Genomic DNA, 22,522 nt, shown 5'->3' with positions numbered 1-22,522 from the left:
GTGACATGGCTCTGATTTTACGTCAGGGAAGATGAGGCCCAGATAGGCTAGAAAATGCTGAAGGCCACACACGGTTGGGATTCAAATCGGGTCATGTGGTCTTAGAGCCTGCTACACTCACAACACTATGGAACCTCACGCTCACACGCCTCTTGTCGCCACTGCACAGAGATCCTCGCACGGGTCCCGGAGGGTACCTGGTGGGGACAGCCTGTATCCTGCACAGACACGTCTTCCTTCTTCCCCAAAGGCAGTGTGCAGGTGAGGAGCAGCCTGAGCTCTGGAGAAAGGCCCTCTCCATCCTTGTGGGAGGGCTGGGCCTTGGAGGCGGGGCACATCCATTAAGAGAGCGTTCCCCATCACAATCATGAGGCCACCAGCCACTTCCTCAGCTGCCTGGCAATTATCATTGGTGGCAATCAGCTCAGTCAAGGGATATTTGCTGAATGAATGTCACCTACCAGGTGAGGGAGGAAGAGGAACACAGAATGAACCAGATGGGGTTACTTCCTTTGGGAGCTCTCAGACCAACAAAGAAAACGGTTATCTACATCTTTGACTGTCTCACTGGGCTTCAGTCTTGCTAAAAGCCAGACCCACTCTCTTTCCATCTCTCTGTGCGGTGCCATGGCCCCTAAGATGTGCTGAGTCTCACTGTATAGCTGTGGGACTTGCCACCTGGGATCAAAGGCCATACTATCATCAGCTAGACCCGCAAGCAGGAGTGAACAAGCCTGGCTTCATTTCCTACTGTTCTCTAGAGGCCAGCCTGTGAGCTTGGGCCTTGGCCAGCATCTGGGGACTGACATCTGGGAGGGAGCCCACCACTCACATGCTAAATGTGGTGCAAACAGTGTGGTCTCTCGGCTGAACATCTGCCTCCTCTGGAGTCAGAAATTGGTGTGAGCCAGGCAGAAGGTAGCTGTGTGACATTCAGCCCCTAAAAAAACGTTCACAGATGCTCCTAGGGCTCATTGCTGGGGAGAGGACCTGAAGGTCACTGGGGACCTTCTCCAGACCTCCCGTCTTTCATCCTTCTCCTTTGCTAACTTGGCTGCGTGGCTGTGTAAGTCACTCTTCTTGCGACAACAAAACCCCTGAAAGCAACAATGTAAGGGAGGAAGGGTATCCTCCAGGCTCCAGTCGGTCAAGGCAGGGAAGACACAGCAGGCACTCGAGGCAGCTGGTCACATCACATCCAGTCGGAAGCAGACAGGGATGACCACCGCTGTGCAGCTTGCTTTCTCCAGCTGTGTTCAGGGTGGGTCTTTCCTCCTCAGTCACACCTCTCTGGGGATGACCTCACAGACATGCCCAGTAGTGTGTTTTAAGTGATCCTGGATCCTGACAAGTTGACAACCAAGTCACCTTTCACTAGTTCAGTCAGCCATGAGAACAACCGTTAGCCTCTGGGGTCACCAAGCCTAGGGGTGTCCTCAGAGACCACGCCATTCTAGCTATAAAATCTTGGGCAAACTACTGGAACTCGGTTTCCCCATCTGTGAAATGAAAGTGATTTAATAATGGAATCTCTCTCCTACACCTGTGTCAAAAATGGCAGGATTGAGGAATTGTGAACTGCTCAGATCTGGCCCCTGAGATGCAGAGGGCGTATGGAGTGTCGCTGTATGATTTGGTCACATTCAAGAGTCAGCTTTGATGGGGTTAAGGAACAGCGGGGGAAATCCTGGCTTTGGGTGCATTTGTGAAGATCAGCAGATGAGCCCAAACAGACCAAGAAAAAATATATACCCAGAACGTGAACGCAGACAGGTGTCCCAGACCAACCCTACCTACGGGTGCACTTGGACAACATCCAGATTCACCCCATGTGAGTATGCACAGGTGCTACCCAGTCGGCTGGACCAGAATAGAACCAATCTAGGAGCAAGATGAATGTGTTTGTCTGTCTCCTAGCGCAGGGACACATTCCTCTTGCCTGGTGCATGGACCACAGAATGCAAGACTCCTCTGCCTAAGACTGTAGGCCACATGCCAATGGGCACTAGGTCCTCAGACTTCCATGTCCAGATGAATCACATCATCCGTATCTCAGGCCCAAGGACTTCCAACTTGGACTACGCCACATGGCTGGTATGCAGGGACTTCTCAACTTCCATTGTCATGTGAGCCAGTACACATGATGGACTCACTCCCTCTCCCCCTCCCCCTCTCTCCTGGAGAAGGCTGACTAAACCACAGAGTGAGTCACGCTTACTAGATGTGAGAGAATGTGTGTGTGCTAGGAAGAACCTCACTGCCAAACAGAAAAAAGAAACAGACTCCTGGTGAACAGCAGAAGCAGAAAGACGGTGTTCAGGCACAATATAGGAAGACAAACTGTCCCCAGCATCTGGGCCGGGTGGGCAACCCTGGGGACAGGAAAGAATGTGATGATGAGATATTTGATCACACCGTATGAAGATGTCTCTGCTTACCTCACCTGCCTAAGGCACCTTCTGATTGGCTTAATAAAGAGCTGAGTGGCCCATAGCCAGGCAGGAGAGGATGGGCAGAACTTCCAGGGAGAGAGAGGAACTCAGGGAAAGAATCAGAGAAGCAGGGATTCACCGGCCAGACATGGAGGAAGTGGGACAAGTGGTACTGAGCAGAGGTAACAAGCCATGTGGCAAAAAGTAGATTAATATAAATGGGTTAATTTAAGTTTTAAGAGCTAGTCAGAAACAAGCCTAAGATAAGGCCAAGCTTTCATTATTAACAAAAAGACTCTGTGTCATTATTTAGGAGCTGGCAGTCCAAAGACAGACCTGCTCCAGGTGACCAGCAGCACGGATGGACAGTGGTGTTTCAGCCTGCCAGGCAGTGGCTGGCACATCCCACTTGGGTAGAATGGATATTGCTTATGTTTCTGGTTTCTGTGACCAAACACCTGACAAGAAACTTAAGGAATGGTTTCGGCTCACAGTTCAGGGTACTCACAGTCCATCGTGGTGGGGAAGCCACGGCCTCAGGAGCATGAGATGGCCGGTCACATTCCATCCACAGTCAGGAAGCAGAGAGGGGTGAATACCGGTGTTCAGTAACTTCCTCCGTTGTATTCTGTTCTGTATCCCAGCCCATGGGATGGTGCCCACATTTAAAATGGATTTTTTTTTCACCTCAGATAGCCTAATCTAGAAACTTCCTCACAGACATGCGCAGAGGTTTGTTTCCATGGTATCGTGAATGAGAAATTTCCTCACAGGTTCATGTTTTTCAGATTTGGTCCCCAGTCTATGGCGCTGTTTGGGGGATGTTATGGAACCTGTAGGAGGTATGGCCTTCTTGGAGGAAGCACACAGTGGGGGTGAGCTTTGAGAGTTCATAGCCTGTCTCTCTTTGCTCTGTGTCTGTGGTTGAAGACATCATCTTTCAGCTCCCTGGCTCTGCAGCCATGCCTTCCTGCCCTGATGGGCGCTCATCCCTCTCGAACAGTAAACCCAAATGAAGTCTTCCTTCCATATGCTACCTTGGCCACACTGTTTTACTGCAGCAACAGAAACCGACTGTGTTTCCATGGCGACTCTAAGTCCCATCAGGTTGGCACTCAGGATCAACCATCACAGAAGGTCACCAAGAGAACCAGTCTCGGGACCCACAGGCCCTAAGACCATGCACATCAGGAATGCCAAGGCCAGTGGCCAGCACCTCCCCTTGGCTCTGAGGCCAGGCCACACAGTGGCAATACAGCAGCACGGACCTAGGTGGGCATGAGGACAGGATGGATCTGAACACCATCTTACCGTTATCTTTTCTTCCACTGTGATGGTAAAGCGGGCTTTTACCTGGGTTCTGTTCTGGGAAAGAGAGAAAAGAAGTGTTTCAGCCACATGGAGTCTGACCCATCTGGGGAACATCTGGCACTACGTCCAACCCACACACCTGAATTCAGTGGGAACTGGCCCCTGGCTGCTGGGTAAGGCAGGGTCTGCCCAACTCCCAAAGTCTCTTCAGGAAACAGTGAGACTGCACCTCCAGCTCCTACTGGAGACTGTGGGAACCTGAACCCCACGTCCCGAGGGCTAAGAAGGGACACAGCTCTCTGTGGTGAACTGCATGGGGCAGGGTTGCCTGTCTAAACTTAGGCAAGGTTTTCATTTCCATGTGCCTCAGCTGTCTCATCTGTGAAATGGGAGCCATGTTGAACTCAAAGGCTGCTGGAGAAGAGACTAATTAATGTGGAACATGGACGAGAAGGGAGGGGGAGGAGGATGCTGCCTTTGTTGGCAGATGACATCATCATCTAGAGAAGGGAAACCCACAAAGGAGACATAAAGGAAGGGAGGGAGAAAGGGAGGGAGGGAGGGAGGATAAAAAGAAAGAAAGGAAAGAAGGAAAGGGAGAGAGGAAGAAAGGATTGCTCCTCTGCCCTTAGGGTCAGTATTCCCAAGCACCCATCCAGGGCAGTGGCAGATCCCAAGTGAGGGTGACAGGGTTACCTGTGAGGAGCTCTGAAAGATGAGCAGGGCTGGAAGGTCCAGGCTCTCTCCAGTCCCAAGAGCTGCGGGGTCCAGCGAGGCCATGTAGCTGACAGAGTAGCATTCTCCCACTGCTCAGAGAGAACGAGTATAGATCAAGAAGGGGACTCGCCTCCTCACACCAGGCCACACCCCTAAATAGCCCCCACCCCTGGCCTAGCCACACCCCTGGCCCCTGCAACCCTGTACCTGCCACAGGGGTTCACCCGTCCAGGCCCTCCGCAAGAAGCATCTGATTTCATTCACCCCAGGGGATTCTGGGAGTGTTGCATTCACTCCAGGGGATTCTGGGAGTGTTGCATTCACCCCAGGGGATTCTGGGAGTGTTGCATTCACCCCAGGGGATTCTGGGAGTAGTCCAGGGGGGAGAGTAAGTTAGAATTTGCTCCAAGTCCCCAGCCACATGCAGACACACCCTGCTGCAGGCAGGGCTGGTCTCTCTGACCCCTTTATCCCTCCGCAGCAAACTCATCTGAGTTCTCACAGGAGCTCTGCCCACAGAAAGCCGGACCCTCAGCTCCCACGGGGGTCCAGTCCAGCAGGTGGGTGAGACAGAGCTGACAGGCTAGGCTAACTTAAGAGACAGCCAGACCACTGTGTAGAAAGCAGAGGAGATGAGCGTGGAGCCTGGGAATCAGGTTGCCTGGAAACATCGCCGCGTCCACTTTGCTTTCGTACGAGGACAAAAGTTAAGGTGGTGGGGAGGGGAAGGCATCCACAGCCACCTCCCCAGACCATAGTTCTCACACCCAGAGCATCCCTGCACGGACCCCCAAGAGGGAGCTGAGGTTTAACTTGTTAAATCTGTTCTCGTCTGCAGCATGCACGAGACACAGTGATTGTGGGGATTGGATCAGCCAGGCGGTAAATAAAAACCACTTAGCTCTCAGCCCTCCATCTTACATCTATTTTTTTAATAAAGAGGGGGAAAATGATGATGATGTTGTTGTTGATGATGATGATGATGATGATAATGAGGTCTGGGGTCAGAGAAGCAGGAAACTAGAGTCTGATTGGCCGTTTGACCTTCAGAATCGTTCATTGGGTGTGGGGTTGCCTGTCTCCTGACTTGAGAGCCAGTGTTGTGTGCCAGTGTGGTAGGCTCGGGAACAGGTGACTTGAACTGTGTTCTCAGGAAAGTCAGCTTCCTGGACAGAGCGAACGCCTGACATACACAGGCAAAAATAGGACCAAGAATCAAAAAATGACATGGTGTCCACCTAACCAGGCAACTTCCCACAGGCCCAGCTGGGATGTGTTCATGCCTCCCGACCTCACTACGACCTTGACCTCACCCAGTGGGTGGCACCGTGCTTGGTGCAGGCAAGGAGAAGTGTGCCCTGTGTGGTGGAAAGAATTTAGTGAGTACTTAGGGTGAAGCATCGCTTGGGCGGGGCTATTCAAGAGATGGGTCCCTGTGGGCGCTTGGAGGGGGATAGAGGACTTGGAGCTGGGAATCAGGTAGGGCTTCCTGGGAAAAACAACACTAAGGCCACTCCTCAGGGAAGAGAGATGTGTGTGTACTGAGCAGGACGAAGGGACCTCTCGGCATTGTCTGAGGAACAGGGATGGAACGGACATGATCCAAGAGGAGTGAGAGCCATAGAAGTAACTAGAAACCGAGGGGTAGGCAGTGAGACCCACAGCTGGGAAGGATTTGAAAGGGAACCGAAGGGCAACACCAGGCCCTGACTAGGCCAAGGACCATGTCACATGACCTCACTCATCCCACTATAGCATGCTCTGAGGCACCAAGATGCGCGGGATCTCTGAAGCCCGGGTTGCTCAGGGACTTTCTAGAAGCCATTCAGTCAAGCTGCCAGGCCGGACTGAATCTCAGTCTGTCTGCTCTGTCTCAGCCCGTGTGCCATTCTCTGAAAACCACCCTAAGAATCAATCAAGAGATTTGTTTCTGTATCATTGAAGGAAGAGCCGTGGGGGTGGCTTCGCTCAGATATAAAAGAATGTAGAACCTCATTTAAACCAGGGCCACCAAACAAGTCACCAGTTGTGGGCTGCTCCACCAGCTCCTGTCAACAGCACTACGTGAAGAAAGATTCTGAGGGCTCATTCAGGCCCAAGGGTAAGGAAAGCCATGCTGAGCAGAAGTGGCTGCGGGCGGATGAAGGGCTGCAGGGGAGAGCAGGTCCCCCCACCCCACCCCCAGGCTGATGTGACTCAGGCTGCCTGCTTCCATTTCAGTATGGCTGCTGCCCATGGCCTTAAACAAGCTCCCACCCACTCCAGCTTTAGTCTCTTCATTGGACCGTGAGATGTTTACCAACAAGAAAGGTGTCTCCAACCTCCTGGGAGAAAGGATGGCTCTGAAGTTACCGTCACAACAGAATCCAGGAATGGACTCAGTTGAATGGGGACAGCTCACTTGAGGAGGGGCTTGTGGAAGCCAGCAGTCCACACATGGGCTGTGACAGAGCAGACAGACTGGCCTGGCAGCTTGACTGAATGGCTTCTAGAAAGTCCCTGAGCTTTCAGAGATCCCGCGCATCTTGGTGCCTCAGAGCATGCTATAGTGGGATGAGTGAGGTCATGTGACACAGTCCTTGGCCTAGTCAGGGCCTGGTGTCGCCCTTCGGTTCCCTTTCAAATCCTTCCCAGCTGTGGGTCTCACTATCAGCTGCACGTTGGCTCTGGATTGTCCCCAAAGGCCTATGTGTTGAAGGCCTGTTCCCAGGTCTGTGGCACTATTGGCGGGGGTTGGGAGCGGTGGGGGGTGGAGGGTGTGAACTGTTCAAATCTTCCAGGCATCAGGGTAGACATAGCCTCAGAAGGGATCACGGGACTCCATTGGCTGACTTCTTTCTGTCACTCCCACACCACAGTAAGGTAAACTGCTCTACGTCATCACACATGGCTGTCATGTTATGTCACCCAAATCAACGGGGCCTGAACCTTCTAGAACTATGAGCCAAAACGAACCTTTCTCCTTTATAAGGTACTGAGCTCAGGTTCTGTTGGAAATAGAGTACCACATCAATGAGCAACATGCTTACACATGAGGGCCGTGTCTACATATTTCACGATCACGCCTCTGAGACTGACAAGAACCCACCTTTATCTTTGTCTAGAACAACTCAAAAATATCTGTCCATCTTCCTGACCAGCAATAATTCTGGTCAACAGGGTGAGGGTCACTATAAACTACATGTGCATCATTGGTTCACTATAGTTCACACCTCTACCACTATATCCAGCTGAAGCCGATTAAAATAAAACTAAGACTATCATTTAAAAACAACCCCTGGCACTTCTTCCCCAACCCCACCTCGGTCTAAAGCAAGCAGGAAACCCATGGTTTTAGTGACAGACTCTGGGAGTTTCAGGGGCTCCCAGCTTGCCACGGTAAGCCAACTCCGCTGTGGCCCTTCCTCAGAAAACACAGGAAGGCATTCTGACACATCTCCCACAGTGGCCTGGAGGGTCTGTGGTTACCTTGCAGAAACCTTTTTCTGAAAGTCTGGAGTCCGTCCTGAGTCTTATTGCCCGGCGACTCCTTTAACGTGAGGCTAGTGATCTCATCCAGCACGAGCAGGTCCGAAAGGTTGGCTGACGTGGGCGTCTTGGTGTTGTTCACTGACAACTGCACATGCATGGTCTGTGGTTCGCTCTGCCCAGACACCTAGGGCAGGAGGAGAGTGAGTGAGGGCAGAGCCCTGTCTGCCTGGCTTCCCGTGATGACCCACGAGCCTGAGCTTCTGAGGCTCCCAGACTCTCCCAGGCTCCACCTGATGTGAGGGTTAGGGGGAGGGAGGGGTGGTCAAGCTGTGGCTTAGGGGCAGATTCAGAGAAACCAGGGCCCTGAGACGCAGTCAACTGACTCCCACAGAGAAATCTCAGGATGGGGTCACTGCGCGACATCCACTGTTCCAAAAAAGAGGGAATAACCGCTCTGCCGGAGTCACCGGAGATGCAGCCCTGACCCCACAGTCAGATCTCGGAGGGCCATTTGCCTTCCAGCGGGTCGCCTCTTCCTGGCTGGTCTTCTCCACCCAGGCTCTGCCTCACCATAAGTGTGCCATGCTGTGTTTGAATCTGGAGCCTTCCCCCAAAGGCCTGCGCATTAAAGGCCTGGCCCCCAGGTCACAGCACTGTGAGACAGTTGCATCACCTGGGCCGGGGAGATGGCTCAGTGAGTCACACGCTAGATGTGCAAGTGTGAGGACCAGGGTCCGAATCCTCAGAACCCATGTAAGATGCCGAGAAAAAAAAAAAAAAACAGATCCCTGGAGCAAGCTGGTTAGCTAGACCAGCTGCCCTGGTGAGCTCCGGTTCAAGTGAGAGGGGTTCCCTCAACAGAGAAGGTGGAGGGTGATTAACAATGGCCCCTAACATCCGCCCCTGGCCTACATGCATGTGAAAACACCTACACCTACTCCTACACACACACACACACACACACACACCACAAAGGCACACAAACACTCAAAGAAGGAGGAGGGGTGGGGAGCACTAACAACTTTAGCTGCACAGCCTGATGGGAGGTTGTAGATCACTAGCAGACAAGGCCTGTAAGGGGGGATTTCAGGACCAGGGTGTCTCTCTCTTCTTCCTTTGTTCACTTTCTGGCCACCATGAGGTGGCCGGGCCTCTCCTGACATGGCTCCAGCTGTGACACACTAACAGGCCAGAGCAAGGGAACTACCCAGTCACAGACTGGAATAGTCAGAGTTGTGGGGAGGAAAAAAAAAAACTTCTCTCTTTATAGTTGACAGTCTCAAGTATTCTGTTACAGAAGCTCCATGCCTACAGGAGAGCCCTGAGGATATTCCTGATGCCACAGCTGGGCCAGGATGCCCCTGCCCAGGTGCTGGAGAACGGGATCTCTCTGCAAACTCTGCTGGGTGAGACCCCTACACACCGGAGAGTTCACTCCTGCTCTTCTGGGGCTTGCTCCCTCCCTGCCTCTGCCACATTCACCTCATTTTTCTCTCTCTGCTCTCCACCTTCCACAGTAATGAACTGTAAATGTGAACGCTGTCCTTCTGGGTCCTGTGAGGCCTTCCAGCAATCACTGAAGCGAAGGGATTGATGCCGGGAGCCCAACACAAGGATGGTAATGGCCACCACCCCGTGCTGCTGAGAAGGACAAACAGCTATAGAGCATTAGACAAACTAAGAACTTTTTTTTTTTTTTTTTTTTTTTTTTTTACTTTTTTCTTTAATTAAGGGGAATACACACTTTTCTCAGTGCACATGTGCACACCAGAGGACAATTTGCAGGAGTCGGTTCTCTCCTCTCGCCTTGGGGGTCCCAGATGTCAAACTTAGGTTGTCAGGCTGGACATCAAGTAACCTTACCTGCTGAGCCAGCCATCTTGCTGGCCCATACTCAAATGTTTAAAACCATCAAGTACCATACCACTGTTCACGTGGGATAAACACAAGACACTTTCACCCCTTCTCTAAGTGACCACTAGGTTTTTACAAACAATGACTTATAACGAAATAGCCCCAGCAAACCTAGGGAGGCTACATGAGCTCAGATCCCTTGTTCTCTCCATTGCCAGAGTCTCAGAGTGAACACACAGACCCACTCTTTGCTAGTTCCTAAATGCATGATGACTTCATGAGATTTGGGGAAAATATTATTATCTCCCCTGGAAACTTACCAGTGAGCATTTCTGAAATATCACTCCATTCTCAGAGGGACTTTGTGCTTCTCTCGAAATATCTCTGTGCTACAATAAAACACAAAATTCATTAGAAAGTGAGAAAAATTTCATATTCCAAGTGTCTGATGTAAATGTAAAATGAAAACTCTCTAAAGGACGTCATGGGGATTATTTCTGCTGATCCTAGTTTTCAGGAACTTGAATATTCCATTGAGAGAGTATTAAAGGATCACGAATCCAAGCCTCCAAGGAAGGAGGAGTCACAACGTGAATCACAGCTCATTCCTGGTCTGGGCTAGACCCAGCCGGTTATCAGACTGGAAGATAAAACCCAGGATATGGAGTCCATAGAGCTGTGTTCTAGGTATAACCATTCATTCTCTATGTATCCTTGGACAGGTCAAATCCCTCTCTAAAAACTGACCATTTCAAAACTTCCTGGAAGCTTGCTCAGGAGAAATGAGGGGAGAAATCTGGTCCCAGCTGAGTCCAGTTGAACCCACATACTCCACTGGGCCCTAGAAGGTTCCAGTTCTTCCCACCATGTGGTGGTGGTGGTGGTTATGTCATATAGCAATACTGGATGGATCCCTTCAGTGTGCCAGGTCCCCGTGCCACACATACCAAGTGATGATCTGAGCAGACCTCACACTGAACTTCTCTTCCATCCACATTGGGATCCTAGACCAGGGTAACCAGGAACTCACCTCAGACCTTATAAGTCCTCTGTGCCTGGTAGTGATCCTGACAAATGCCACACTCATATCCTCTGCTCATTGGTTGCTATGCACTGGAGCAGGCGGGCATGTACCAGAGCTGGGTGCCTCCAAGGCAGGGTCTAGTTCTGGTAACTGCCAGGAGGTGGGTGTCTGAGTCCTTTTGTGCTTACTGTAACAAAAGGCCTGGGTCTAGGTGACTTATCAAGAGGAGCCAGTGTAAGATGCTACAATGAGTCTCTGAAAGCTTCAGTGTGGCTTTGGACTGGGGCCCAGGTATAGACTGGGCTGTGATGAGCTCCCAGATGAGACAGAGGGAATTCTGGGATGGAGTCTTCTTAGGGATGACTTGAGGAACCACAATCAAAAGTTGGGAGGCAACACAACTCAGATAAGTTCTTTGCCACTTTAGAACATGGATGGCCTTTCCTCCAGTTCCCATTATCTTTGTCCCTTTCTATCTAGACCTTCATCAGGACAGCCTTCCCTACCTGTACATTCACTCTCCAGTGCCACACAGCACTGAAGTTCCCAGGGGGAAAAAAAAGCCAGCCTCTGCCAAGGATTCTACAAAGCTGACTGATCCATCTGCAGGTCCCTGATTGTGGAGAGTTGGAATAGTACAGGTGCAGACCCAAATGGTCTGGGGCAATCATTAGCCCCCTTAATAGCCATTCATGCTCCCACCTCCGTCTGACCTAACATCCTACGACTACCAGGTAAAACCTTCTGGAATGAATTAACCTAGCAGATCTCTAACTTTCACCAACCCCAAAGCTAAAAATGTCATCAGATGGCACGCGAATCCCCCTTTAGCTATAACCTGCCAGTCAGATGTTCCCAGTCATGTATTTGGAAACCGCCTTGGTTTAGGACTTCCCTTTGTTCTGTTAACTATAGTCATAAAGCCATTTCTACACCAGAACATAGTCCTTGGACAACCTGAAACCAAACCCACCCATGCTGCCCACTTACTCAGAACAGCAAAGTCTCACCAGAAAGCTCCTCTCCACTCTGAATTCCACGTGGGCCTCTGCCCATCTAGCAGCTCCGCAAACACCTTCCTGGCACCCGTGGACAGTGCCAGCCACATCAGGCCCCATCCATGCTGCCTGCTTTGTGTGTATCCACAACCCCAACAGCCTACACCAAATATCTACTACCCACTACTCTCTCTCTCTCTCTCTCTCTCTCTCTCTCTCTCTCTCTCTCTCTCTCTCTCTCTCTCTCTCTCTCTCTCTCTCTCCAGCTGAGAAAATTTAGGTCTCTCCAGAATGGGGACAGGTCTTGGTGTATCTTATTCTCATGACTCATGATCCAAGCAACAGGGAGGTATCCAAGCTCTCCTGGGCATCCTTAATGAATGGCTGACTTGAATACACGGCTCCAACATCAACGCCACACTTTCTTCTCATCCCCCTCTTTCACCAAAGGAACTTTGCACCGAAGGAATGAGCTGAACAGAGCTGTCCCAGCCACCACTGTCCGGTGACAGGAGCCCTTAAGCACAGTTTGCATGTAACATTTCAACAGCCATGTGGACCTAGCAGCCAATGTACCCAAGTATGAGCAACAGGAAGGACAGATACCCACTTAGTCCCAAGCCCTTATGCTCAGGCCCACAAAGCACTTCCCTATGGGACTAAGCCCATATGTGAGCAAAAGCTCAGGAGTATCAGGTCTATTGAGCATGCTCCTTGCAGTCCCCATGACTTGAGTTTCCTCATCTAGAGAGAGAGCAAATCACACCTTCTGGGTCATGCTTTGAAGAATTAAACTGGACAGCGTACAGAGAGCAGTTAGCACAGTACTGTGCATTCAGTGACCAGGGAGTGAGCTGCCCCCGTCACTGTGGCCACCGTGTCATCACAGTCATCGTTCCTGCAACACGCTGCAGAGCAAACTATAAAAACCAAAGAAAGTTGGACTGAATGTCAGTGCTAGAAGCTGAGGTACTGAGTCTTGGTGATTGCCAGACCAGAATCCAGCCAGAAGGTATCAAAGACATACAACAGATGCCTACAGTTAGCTGCTCTGAAAAAAACAAAATCATCAAATATGCCCTCCTCACAGGACTTAAGTGCAAAAAAGGGCAATAATATGCATCACGTTTTATAAACAGTGCTGTTTATATTATACTATTTATATGTATTTTGTACTCTGCATATACAATATACGACCTGGATACCTATACTATATAAACAGGATATTAGAAAGTATTAAGAGTGGTTTCCTAGTTTCGTTTCTGTTGCTGTGATAAACACCCTGACAGGGAATATAAGAGAGGGAAGGGTTTAACTGATGCACAATGAATCCTAGATTACAATGCATCACCTTGGGAAAGTCAAGGCAGGGCCCCAAGCAGCTAGACACATCACAGTCAGGAGCATAGAAAAGTGAGCACCACTTGTGGCCTGCTGCTGCTGTGGCGGAGGCGGCGGCGGCGGCGGCGGCGGCGGCGGCTCAGCCAGCTCTCTTCACTCTTAAGATCAGTGCCCAGCCCACAGACCAGGGCTGCTGACATTCACATTCACAGGTCTTCCCATGTTAACAACTATGAGGCAATCCCCCTCAAATGTCCTGAGGGCCATCCTGATGCAGATAGATAATCCCTCAACTGAGACTCACTCCCTCCTCAGGTGACTCTAAGTTGTGACAAGTTGACAGTTAAAACTAACCAGCACATGTGGGAAAAGGAGTAACGGGTGACAGAGGGGCAGAGTAATGAGACAGGGGCTCATGTATCCCAGGCTGAACTTGAATTCACTATAAACTGAGGATAATGAAAGCAGGCTGAGCAAGCCATGATGAGCAAGCCAATAAGCAGCATCCCTCTGCAGCCTCTGCATCAGCTCCTGCCTCCAGGTTCCAGCCCTGCTTGAGTTCCTGCCCTGACTTCCTTCAGTGAGGGAGTGTGATGTGGAAGCATAAGCCGAATAAACCCTTTCTTCCTCAAGTTGCTTTTGGTTGTGGTGTTTTATCACAGCCATAGCAACCCTAACTAAGATGCAGTACAACAAGGAACAACACAAATACAGTGTAGCAACAACAAAGACACAGTGTAACAATAACAAAGTACAGTATGACAACAAAGATACAGTGTGATAACAAGATACAATGCAACAACAAAGATTGTGTAACAAGAACAAAGATACAGTATAACAAACAACAAAGATCCGGTATAATAACAACAAAGATATAGTGTAACTACAACAATAAAGAAACAGTGTAACAAAAATAAAGACACAGAAAAGACTGTAACTGTAACAGATGATGTCTTTCTCACAATGCCAGGCTCGGGTCTCTTCCTTCCCCACCTCTCTCTCTCTCTCTGTCTTTCTCTCCCTCCTCCCACTCCCTCTACTCTTCTCCTCTCTCTCCTCCTCCCTAGGACTCACCCAGTGCATTCAGTTTAGCATTCCAGCCAACCTGAACCATTGCTTCATATTTAAGTAATACCACGAATACGAGGAGCAGGCCTCCTTCTGAGACACATACTCAGTTTTCAAAGAGGAGCTGGCTTATTTCATCCCCCTTGGGAACCAGACAGGGCCTGCAAGAGAACAACGGCTCCCAACAGTTGGCTTCATGATTCTTTTTTTTTTTTTTTTTTAAGATTTATTCATTTATTATGTATACAGTGTTCTGCCTGCATATACCCTACGTACCAGAAGAGGGCACCAGATCTCATTACAGATGGTTGTGAGTCACCGTGTGGTTGCTGGGAATTGAACTCGGGACCCTGGGAATAGCAGTCAGTGCTCTTAACCTCTGAGCCATCTCTCCAGCCTGGCTTCATGATTCTTAACACACAGTTAGAAAGGAGTAAAGAACCTGGGTCTGGATGGATTCCATTTGTCAGTGTTCACTGCATTTCTCCCGCACTATAGAAAGACTGTATTTAAAAGAGAGCAGAATAGTCAAGTATCCATTTTTAAAATAGAAATAAGAACCCTATAGTCACATAACCAGGAGATTTTATGAATATTGTTAGCTTTTCCAAATTAAAAGAAAGTTTTCAACTTTTGCAAAGTCACCTGTGTCTGAATTAATAGATAGATGCTTCTGAATTCTCATATCTGCCTCTGTGTGAATTCTCCCCCAATGTCCCATGTCATGTGGAAAAGTTGAGTTTCAGTAACACCATAAAAATAGCCCTGACTCCATGGACCCCTGACAAGGTCCAGGAGCCCACAGTTCCTGAGGCCCACTCTTAGAACCACACTGGTAACCTAACCTTGGTGAGCATTCAGGGAAGAGATGGAAGAGGACACCTGCCCAGTGTCACGTGCACCCAGGAGGCAGCCAGGCAGCTCAGGCCAGGAAGTGAAGATCTGACCAAGGATGCCTGGGTGCTACTGGGCCAAAGACCTCCCACCTGGGGTCACACCCACCAGCACCCTTCTCAAGGGGCCCTTTCTACCTATCCTCCCAAATGTCTGCACTCTGTAGCCTCTCCATCTGAACGACTCTCCTCCCCTAGCCGCCCTCAGAGTCCCTTCATTCCCCCTCAAAGTGCTTAATAAGCAGGCAATTGGGAATTTATCTCCCCAACTCCCTGCACAGAACATGACTCTTAGATGTATATGGGGGGGGGGGGAGAAAGAGAGGGACCAGTGAAGGCTTCCGACAACCACAGAGGGAGCATCTGATAAGCACCCTCAGTAGAGTGTTCAGACAGTGACATTACAGCCCTGTACAGAACTGAGGCCCTGGGGGTTTTGACCAGACTCAGGCCTTGCAGAGATAAGAGGCCAAGGCAGGAATATCCGGGACCCAGCTCACAGAAGGACTGTCTGTAACCGCCCAGAGTGGTGAAGAAGTGTTGACTCTATAGACAGGACTCAGGCCACCCAGTCACGTGGGACACCAAGGCCACCTGGACACAGGTGCTCCTTCCAGGCTCCACCAAGGACAGAGTGTCCCATGACAGTGAAGTGCCCTGGCTCTCGATGGCCTGGGGGGACTTCCCAAAGGGTACTGTTCCTCCTCTAAAATAGTCACCCTCTTCCAGACTCCACACCCGAACCTGACAGGATCAAGTGTCTACCAGAACATTCTGCTTCCCAGAGGGAAGATGTGCAAAGATTCTAAACCCTGGGACTCGGGCTCGGGATGTAGGGACCACGGTGAGAGCACAGGCCAGGGTCACGGCAGTTTTCACAGGCTCTGATTTTGTCCTCTGCAAATGGGCCACTTGCACCTCCCTCCCCAGGAGGGTGAGGGAAAGGACTCAATGAAAACGTCAACCACCGGGCTTAAAGCACAATCCACAGACTACATACACAGTGACAGCCTAAGACTGCAAGTGACCGAAAGGGAACAGGATCGCCCTTAAAGCACCAAGTCTCTGCGGTAAGAGTGGCATTGCGAGAATCCTCGGGTCTCCAGGTGGAGAGCGGGCCAGTGAGGCTACAGCTGGTGCCAATAGGCCACATCACTGGCCAGGGCCCTCCTGGGAACAGAAGCTGAATTTGCTCCCGGGACCTGGTTGGGGGATGCAGGGAAGTGGTGAGCACAGATGCAAAAATCCCCCAGGGACCTTCAGGGAATGGATGACAGATGCTCTAGCTTCATTTCTGCTGTTGTGATAGACACCCTGACAAAAAGCAGCGTACAGGAGAAGGGGGTTTATTTCTGCTTACTATTCCAAGTTCGAACCTAGCCTGGAAGCCAAGAGCTTGAAGGAGCTGGTCACATCACCACCACAGTTGAGAGCAGAGGGCAATACATGCATGCAGGCTGAGTATTCAGCTTGCTTTCTCTAATCTTACAGAGGTCAAGGCCCCCTGCCCAGGGAATGGCACTGCCCACAGTGGGCTGGGTCTTCCCACGTCAAGATAGCCCTCCACTCCTACCACAGGCCATATCCACAGACCAATCTAAGCAGTCCCTCATTGAAACAGCCTTCCCAGGTCATTCTAGGTTGTATCAGGTAGACTAGAAAAGTGGACCAGCAGAAGGTAGGATATAAATTAAGGGGGATGGATGGAGATGCCGGGGAAAGGTGGCCAAGAGCCAGAGGTGATAGGCCATGTCAGGGGGGTAGCAGAGGGCAGGGAGGAGAGTGTGTAAGTTGGTCCTCAGCAGAAAGCAGGAGGGTTTTGGACCAGCTTGGGGAGAGGGGCTGACGGGGCAGTGGGGAGTCTGTGCTTTTCCAATTCTGGAACCACAAACAGGCCAGTAGCCTACTCCAGCCGGGAGACCTGAAACCCAGCCATCTTCCCAGCCTTCTCACCACACTGCCACCCCTATATACATGAACTAACCTATTGCAGGGCGACTTCCGACGACCTGGGTCCTAGTGCGACCTGAGAAAGGGAGACTTACAAAGTGATTTGCCCTCAGATACGTAACTCCTAGGATGCAGACCTGTATTCGAACCCCTAAAAGCCCATGCCTACCAAGTCTGAGGTTCTACCGGTCCTGGAGTTCCAGTTCCACAGTACATACAGAATGCGCCAAGAGGCACCACCAGGCAGCCGCTCCCTCCACTTGATCTTGTGCCCCACAGGGCGGGACTCTTCCAAAGGGGTGTAGACAGACCAAGGCGCCCGCCCCCCTTACCTGCAAGCCCGGCTGGGGTCCCGCGGGGCCCGGTCTGGACGGCGACCCTGGGCCCAGTGCAGGGAAGGCGGGCGAGAAAGCATGGGGACCCGCGCCCAGCACCAGGGCCGCGGCCAGGACGCCCCCAGCCAGCACCCATGTGGCTCGTCCCCGGGCGCCCGTGGGACCGGTCGCCCCCATCTGGTGGCTGCAGACCCCACACAGGCCCCGCAGAGTCCGGGAGCTTCCGGACCCCGGGCCCGCCCCGCCACGGAGCATGCTCAGTGAGAGCCGCCTGGAAAGTTTTCTGGAACACTGGCATCTGGAGTTTGGAGCCGCGTAGGAGGGAGCCGCGCAGCGCCTTAGCGCCCCACCCCAAATCACCCGCCACTCTTCTTCCCTGAGGTTGACAAGGGTCTCCGCTAATGCCCACTGCCTCTCTAGATCTCAGCTCAGTCTTTGCAGTAAGAATTCCCGGAGACACTGTGAGTTCCCAGGCTCTATCACTGCAGCCGGGTTAGAAACCTGAGAGGCATTAGAAAGCCAAGGTCACTTAAGAGACAGCAGGGAGTAGGGAAGTAGGGGTGGGGCAAAGAAGAAAAGGTGGACTTCACCTTTAGTGGGGTCCAACTCAGCCCAATCTCAGCAGAGCGCCTACACTCTGCGGGGATTGGGGGAATCTCCCTGGACCTACCACCCCTTCGACAGTGAAGCCATCACTTGGCCAATGAGTAAGTTGGGCTGAAAGCCCCTGCGCATAGTGCTTTCCTGTATCCCAAGAGGGAGGAGCTGGGAGGGTAGCCTGTCTTCTGGGTTCTGATGACCCCCACCTCACCCCATCCCCGTCACAGGGACAGGGTCTCCTGTGAGTTATCCTGCTGGGCAGCTGCCCGGGAGCCATGCACCAGCTTCTCCACACCTCCGATGACACACACACACACACACACACACACACACACACACTTCTTTCTTGACCTGACCTGGATAAGGCCATGAGTTGGCAGGTCTGAGAGTGTCCTAGTCATGCCTCTCACACCAAGCACTGCACCCTTGAGAGCTGCTAGGCATCCGGAGGGCATTGTTAACACGTGACTTTAGAGGTCAAAACACAAGCAGCGTTCATTTTTTTCATGGATCTATTATTTTAAACCGGTCTGCCTCTGCCTCCTATATATCTTGAGTGGCCCGTGGACCACAGCTGTATGCCGCTGCCTGGTCTTGTATGTTTTTAAAACTCTGGCCTGAGCATCCAAATAAACACAAAGTTGCAGCATGAGGCTGTTACCAGGAAAATGTTCCCGGAGATGCCCCGAGGAAACAGGAAGGTCTTCATAACAGGTGTGTGACCTGAAGCTATAGGTGTGCGCAGACAGACACTGCCAACTTCTTCTGAGCTATCAGACCTTGAACAAGCCTTGTCAGTTTGTCTTTGAAGAGGCTGAATGCTGGCTCCTGTCCTGCCCACGTGGGACAGTGAATGACAAAATGAAGAGACGTCTGGGTTCTAGAGGGGCCCGAATGTGACATTCGCTCCACGCATTCTCCTAGAGTAGAATCGTTCTCCCGGAGATACAGGATTAAAAGAAGTGTTCAAGCGGTCTAATGCGGAGGCTGCTGTTGCTGCGTGGCCGCTAGAGAAGACTGACCAGCCCCAGGAGCAGCGCGGGAGTCAGATGGGGCGGGCCAACAGCAACCTAGGAAGTGCTGCTGGGCTTAATGGGGTTGCCAGGCCGGGGCTTGGGGTAGCCTGGGCGCTCACTGACCGCAGAGCTGTTGCTGCTCCGAGGACTAGAAGAAGGGATGCTCCCTTGCTCCTGCATTTGGGTCCTCCGGCGGGAAGGCGCGCCTAGGCTGCGCATGCTCAGTGCACGATAGGGACTCTCCCGGAATGGCTGAAAGTTTGGGGCCACGGGTCCAGGCTCCTCCCACTCCTTGGCGCAGCAGAAAAGGGCGAGGAGGCGCAGAGCTGGCTGGTGGCGGGATGCAGCGGGTCACCCGCCCGAGCCCCCATGGCCTGCACGAGCGATGCACGGCTTCAACTGGGCCGGGAAGCGTTGCAGGCGGCGCCCGCTCTGCTGGTCCCCGCTGTGCTGCTGGGCGCGGCACTCGGCTTGGGCCTTGGCCTGTGGATAAACTGCCGTTCCAGCCGCCTGCGCTCGCGGCTCCAGGTGGGTCCCAGAGGGAGGTTCGAGCTCACTCCTCCTCTGGTAGGGGTAGGGTCCTGGGCTGCGTTCTCTGGATCCCAGTACTGCATCTCCTGAGTGCGATTGCGCACAGCCTCCTACTCTAGGAAAATCGTGGTCAGGGCTTTCTGAGGAAGGGCATGGAGTGAGTGGCCTAAAGGCAATGGCCTGGGATCCTCAGAAAGGCTGTCACCACCACCACCCACCCCCCAAGCTCTTCTGGACCTCTGCCTTAGGCTCTGAACTCTCCAAACAGCTTTGAATTGACTCCATGTGTTGGCCAATTTTGCAGATGAGGAAAGCGGGGGGGGGGGGGGGGGGGGGGTGTTAAGCAGCCTGGCAGTGCAACAAGAGTATGGTCTAATGTCCAGAGGTGGCCAAGGGACACTGTGCTTGACAACTATTTCAATGGCATGGGATATTGGGGAGACTCCTGGCATGGAGGAGCAGGCATCTGATCACTTGTGATGAGACCCATTGGGCATTCTGGGTTCTGGCAGCTTTGACTTCTTCCCGACCTCCTCTCTCCATCTAGAAACATGTTTGGTTGAGGGTTATTTTTCTCCATCCCTCACTTCTTTCAAGAATTCACACATGCCTGGATTGATAGCATGTCTCCGTTATCAAGTCTCTTTCCCTATAATCCTTTGTGCTAGTCAGCTACCATTGTGAGCAGTCCTGAACTGTTGGATGGATATTTTGTATGTGTGTGCATGTGTGTGTGTGTGCTTGTGTGTGTTACACACATGTACATACATACACATGCATATATAACACATATATATGAAGCTGGGAGGCTTTGCTCAGTTTTATTCTTGTCATTTGGTACTTTATAGTTTGACTTTCGGGAGTTCTTTTCTGTTCCCTGAGTCCTCCGTTCTTATCCTAAACTGCCCGTTAGTGAGCAGAATGCCTCTCCACGCTGAGGACACTGTAATCATCCGTTGTCTGTCTTGTGCTGTCTGTCTTGTGTTTCCTCAGCCCCCGCCAGCCAGCAGTTGTTCCTTTTGTTTGTTTTGGGTTTTGCTCTTCTTGTTAGAGTTTGTCCCCAGATCTCTTGTGACGCTTGGCCTCATGGCCACTTCTAAGTGTGGGAGCAGAAAGCTGCTTCTGCCTCTGCAGGGTGGGTGGCTTTTCTCCCGAGGTCTTTAGTGAGTCTCATTTGACTGGGTAGTCCCTCCCTCTCACAGTCAGCAACAGTTGGGGAGGGGGGAAGCATCCGGAAATTTCGGGATATATATATATATATATATATATATATATATATATATATATATATATATATATATCTGTCCTTTCTGCCAGAGACCCACCCCTGCTCCAGGCACGTGAGCTTCCGGACATCTTCACATTGCCAGACCTGTATCTGTATCAGATCCTTTGCAGGTGTTCTCACATCCTCCCGGGACCTCAGAGGCTTGTTCCCTCCTTTAAGTTTCTTCTCAAACAACTCTGTCTATGAGGCTTCCCTCCAGGGTCTGGAACAAGGCTGAGAACCCAGTGGATGCTGAATCATAGCCCTGACTAATTTCGTGCACAACCAGATCACCAGTGCATTAATACAATTATTTGTATGTGTCTGGGGGGGGGGGGGTAATGGGGTAATGTTCTTGAGCATACACACATGCCACAGCATGCCTGTAGAGATCTGAGGACAGTCTGCCCAAATCTGTTCTCCCCTCCCACCACGTGGGTTCAGAAGACGGTCCTTAGGTCATCAACCTTAGTGGCAACTGCCTTTACCCACTGAATCATCCTGCTGCCCCCCCCCCTGTGTGGTTGTGTGTACATGTGTATGCAGGTACGTGTATATATGCAGGTACCTGTGCACATGTGTGTGCTATGTCAAGGCCAGAGGTCAACGTTGATGTCATTCCTAAGGTACTAGTCATCTTGTTTTTTGGAGACAGAGTCTCTCGCTGGCCTAGAACTTAGGAAGTAGGCTAGGCTGGCTGGCCACCTGTGTCTTCCTTCCCTGCACTGGGGTTGAGAGTGTACACTCTCATACTTGGCTTTTTTGACATGATTCTGGGTTCAACTGTGTCCTCATGCCTGCTCTGAACAGGCAATATTCTAAACGTTTCCCTAGAGAATATTGCTTGGAGTCTCTTAAGCTCTCTTTCTGTCAGCCCACCTTCAAGAGTGACCCGTATTTGTTTAAGGAAATCTCGTTGGCTAAATATTGTTAATTCTCTGTATGGACCTCAAAGCAAAGAGCCCCAGAACTCCAGCAGTGGGCAGGTCCTCTCTCACAAGGGTCTTCTCTGTGGGGTACATCATGGCCCTACAGTACTTCAGAATGCTGGACAGGGCTTCAGGGTCACAACCCCCCAGGCACAGGAAGCACAACAGGCAGGAAGCTGGACACACAGCTGCGGCAGGGAAGTTTTACTTGACAAGGAGAGTGGGAAAAGTGACGCGGGTCTCGCTGTGCTCAAATCCACCCAGATAGGCACATGGGTGCCTTCCACTGCTCACACGTCCATGAATAGCTATGAAACCCATGAATATCGGTGTTGACATCTGCCAGGTGGGGTTGCAAATTGCATGTCCATTGATTATAGTCCGCAGTAGAAATCACTCCTCTGTTGAAGGTAACCAAGATCATGATTTAAAAAATCACCCAGTGGCTTTACTGAGAACAGCATGGAAAATACTACCTGCACACCGCCAGTAAGGGGTGGCCCCTGGGGACTGAAATTTCTGTTTTGGCTTCATGTCTGTTGTTGTGATGAGATAAACCTGAGAGCAAGCAACTAGGGAGAGACAGGTTTATGTTAGCTTACAGCTCCAGGGCAGTCGTCCATCACCATGCAGGAGTCGAGGCAGGAACCTGAAGCAGCTAGTCAGAGCACAATCGAGAACAGAGAGGACTGAGTGCATGCAGGAGCAGCTGCTTCTGTCTGAGTGTTTTATCCGTTACAGAAGTGGACATAGAACAGAAACCAAGAAACACTGCCGGCTTCTCT

General features: G+C 51.3%; 2 protein-coding genes across 5 annotated transcripts in view; one reads left to right on the top strand and one right to left on the bottom strand.

The window, feature by feature from the left end:
• The window catches only part of Evc2 (EvC ciliary complex subunit 2), an 85,378-nt gene extending 67,747 nt beyond the window's left edge, over nucleotides 1-17,631 (bottom strand). Inside the window, exons 1-5 of the mRNA XM_028882358.2 lie at nucleotides 17,392-17,631; nucleotides 10,106-10,174; nucleotides 7,929-8,115; nucleotides 4,440-4,549; nucleotides 3,744-3,797 (exon numbers count right to left, since the gene is read on the bottom strand). Coding sequence (XP_028738191.1) covers nucleotides 3,744-3,797; nucleotides 4,440-4,549; nucleotides 7,929-8,115; nucleotides 10,106-10,174; nucleotides 17,392-17,571 — 600 coding nt within the window. The 5' untranslated portion in view covers nucleotides 17,572-17,631. The remainder of the gene's footprint in view (nucleotides 1-3,743; nucleotides 3,798-4,439; nucleotides 4,550-7,928; nucleotides 8,116-10,105; nucleotides 10,175-17,391) is intronic.
• Nucleotides 17,632-19,292: 1,661 nt separating this feature from the next.
• The window catches only part of Evc (EvC ciliary complex subunit 1), a 40,249-nt gene continuing 37,019 nt past the window's right edge, over nucleotides 19,293-22,522 (top strand). For 2 of the 4 annotated variants that reach the window (XM_028882357.2, XM_028882356.2), the window contains exon 1: nucleotides 19,296-19,538. In XM_028882357.2, the coding sequence (XP_028738190.1) occupies nucleotides 19,380-19,538 (159 nt within the window). In that variant the 5' untranslated portion in view covers nucleotides 19,296-19,379. Of the gene's footprint in view, nucleotides 19,539-22,522 lie in introns of all 4 variants that reach the window. The other 2 variants (XM_037208891.1, XM_037208890.1) reach the window with 2 other exon arrangements.

This window comes from Peromyscus leucopus, chromosome 10 (assembly GCF_004664715.2).
Source record: "Peromyscus leucopus breed LL Stock chromosome 10, UCI_PerLeu_2.1, whole genome shotgun sequence".
Lineage (NCBI taxonomy): Eukaryota > Metazoa > Chordata > Mammalia > Rodentia > Cricetidae > Peromyscus > Peromyscus leucopus.
Note: the sequence above shows the minus strand (reverse complement) of the source record. Positions and strands in the feature narration are given on the sequence as shown.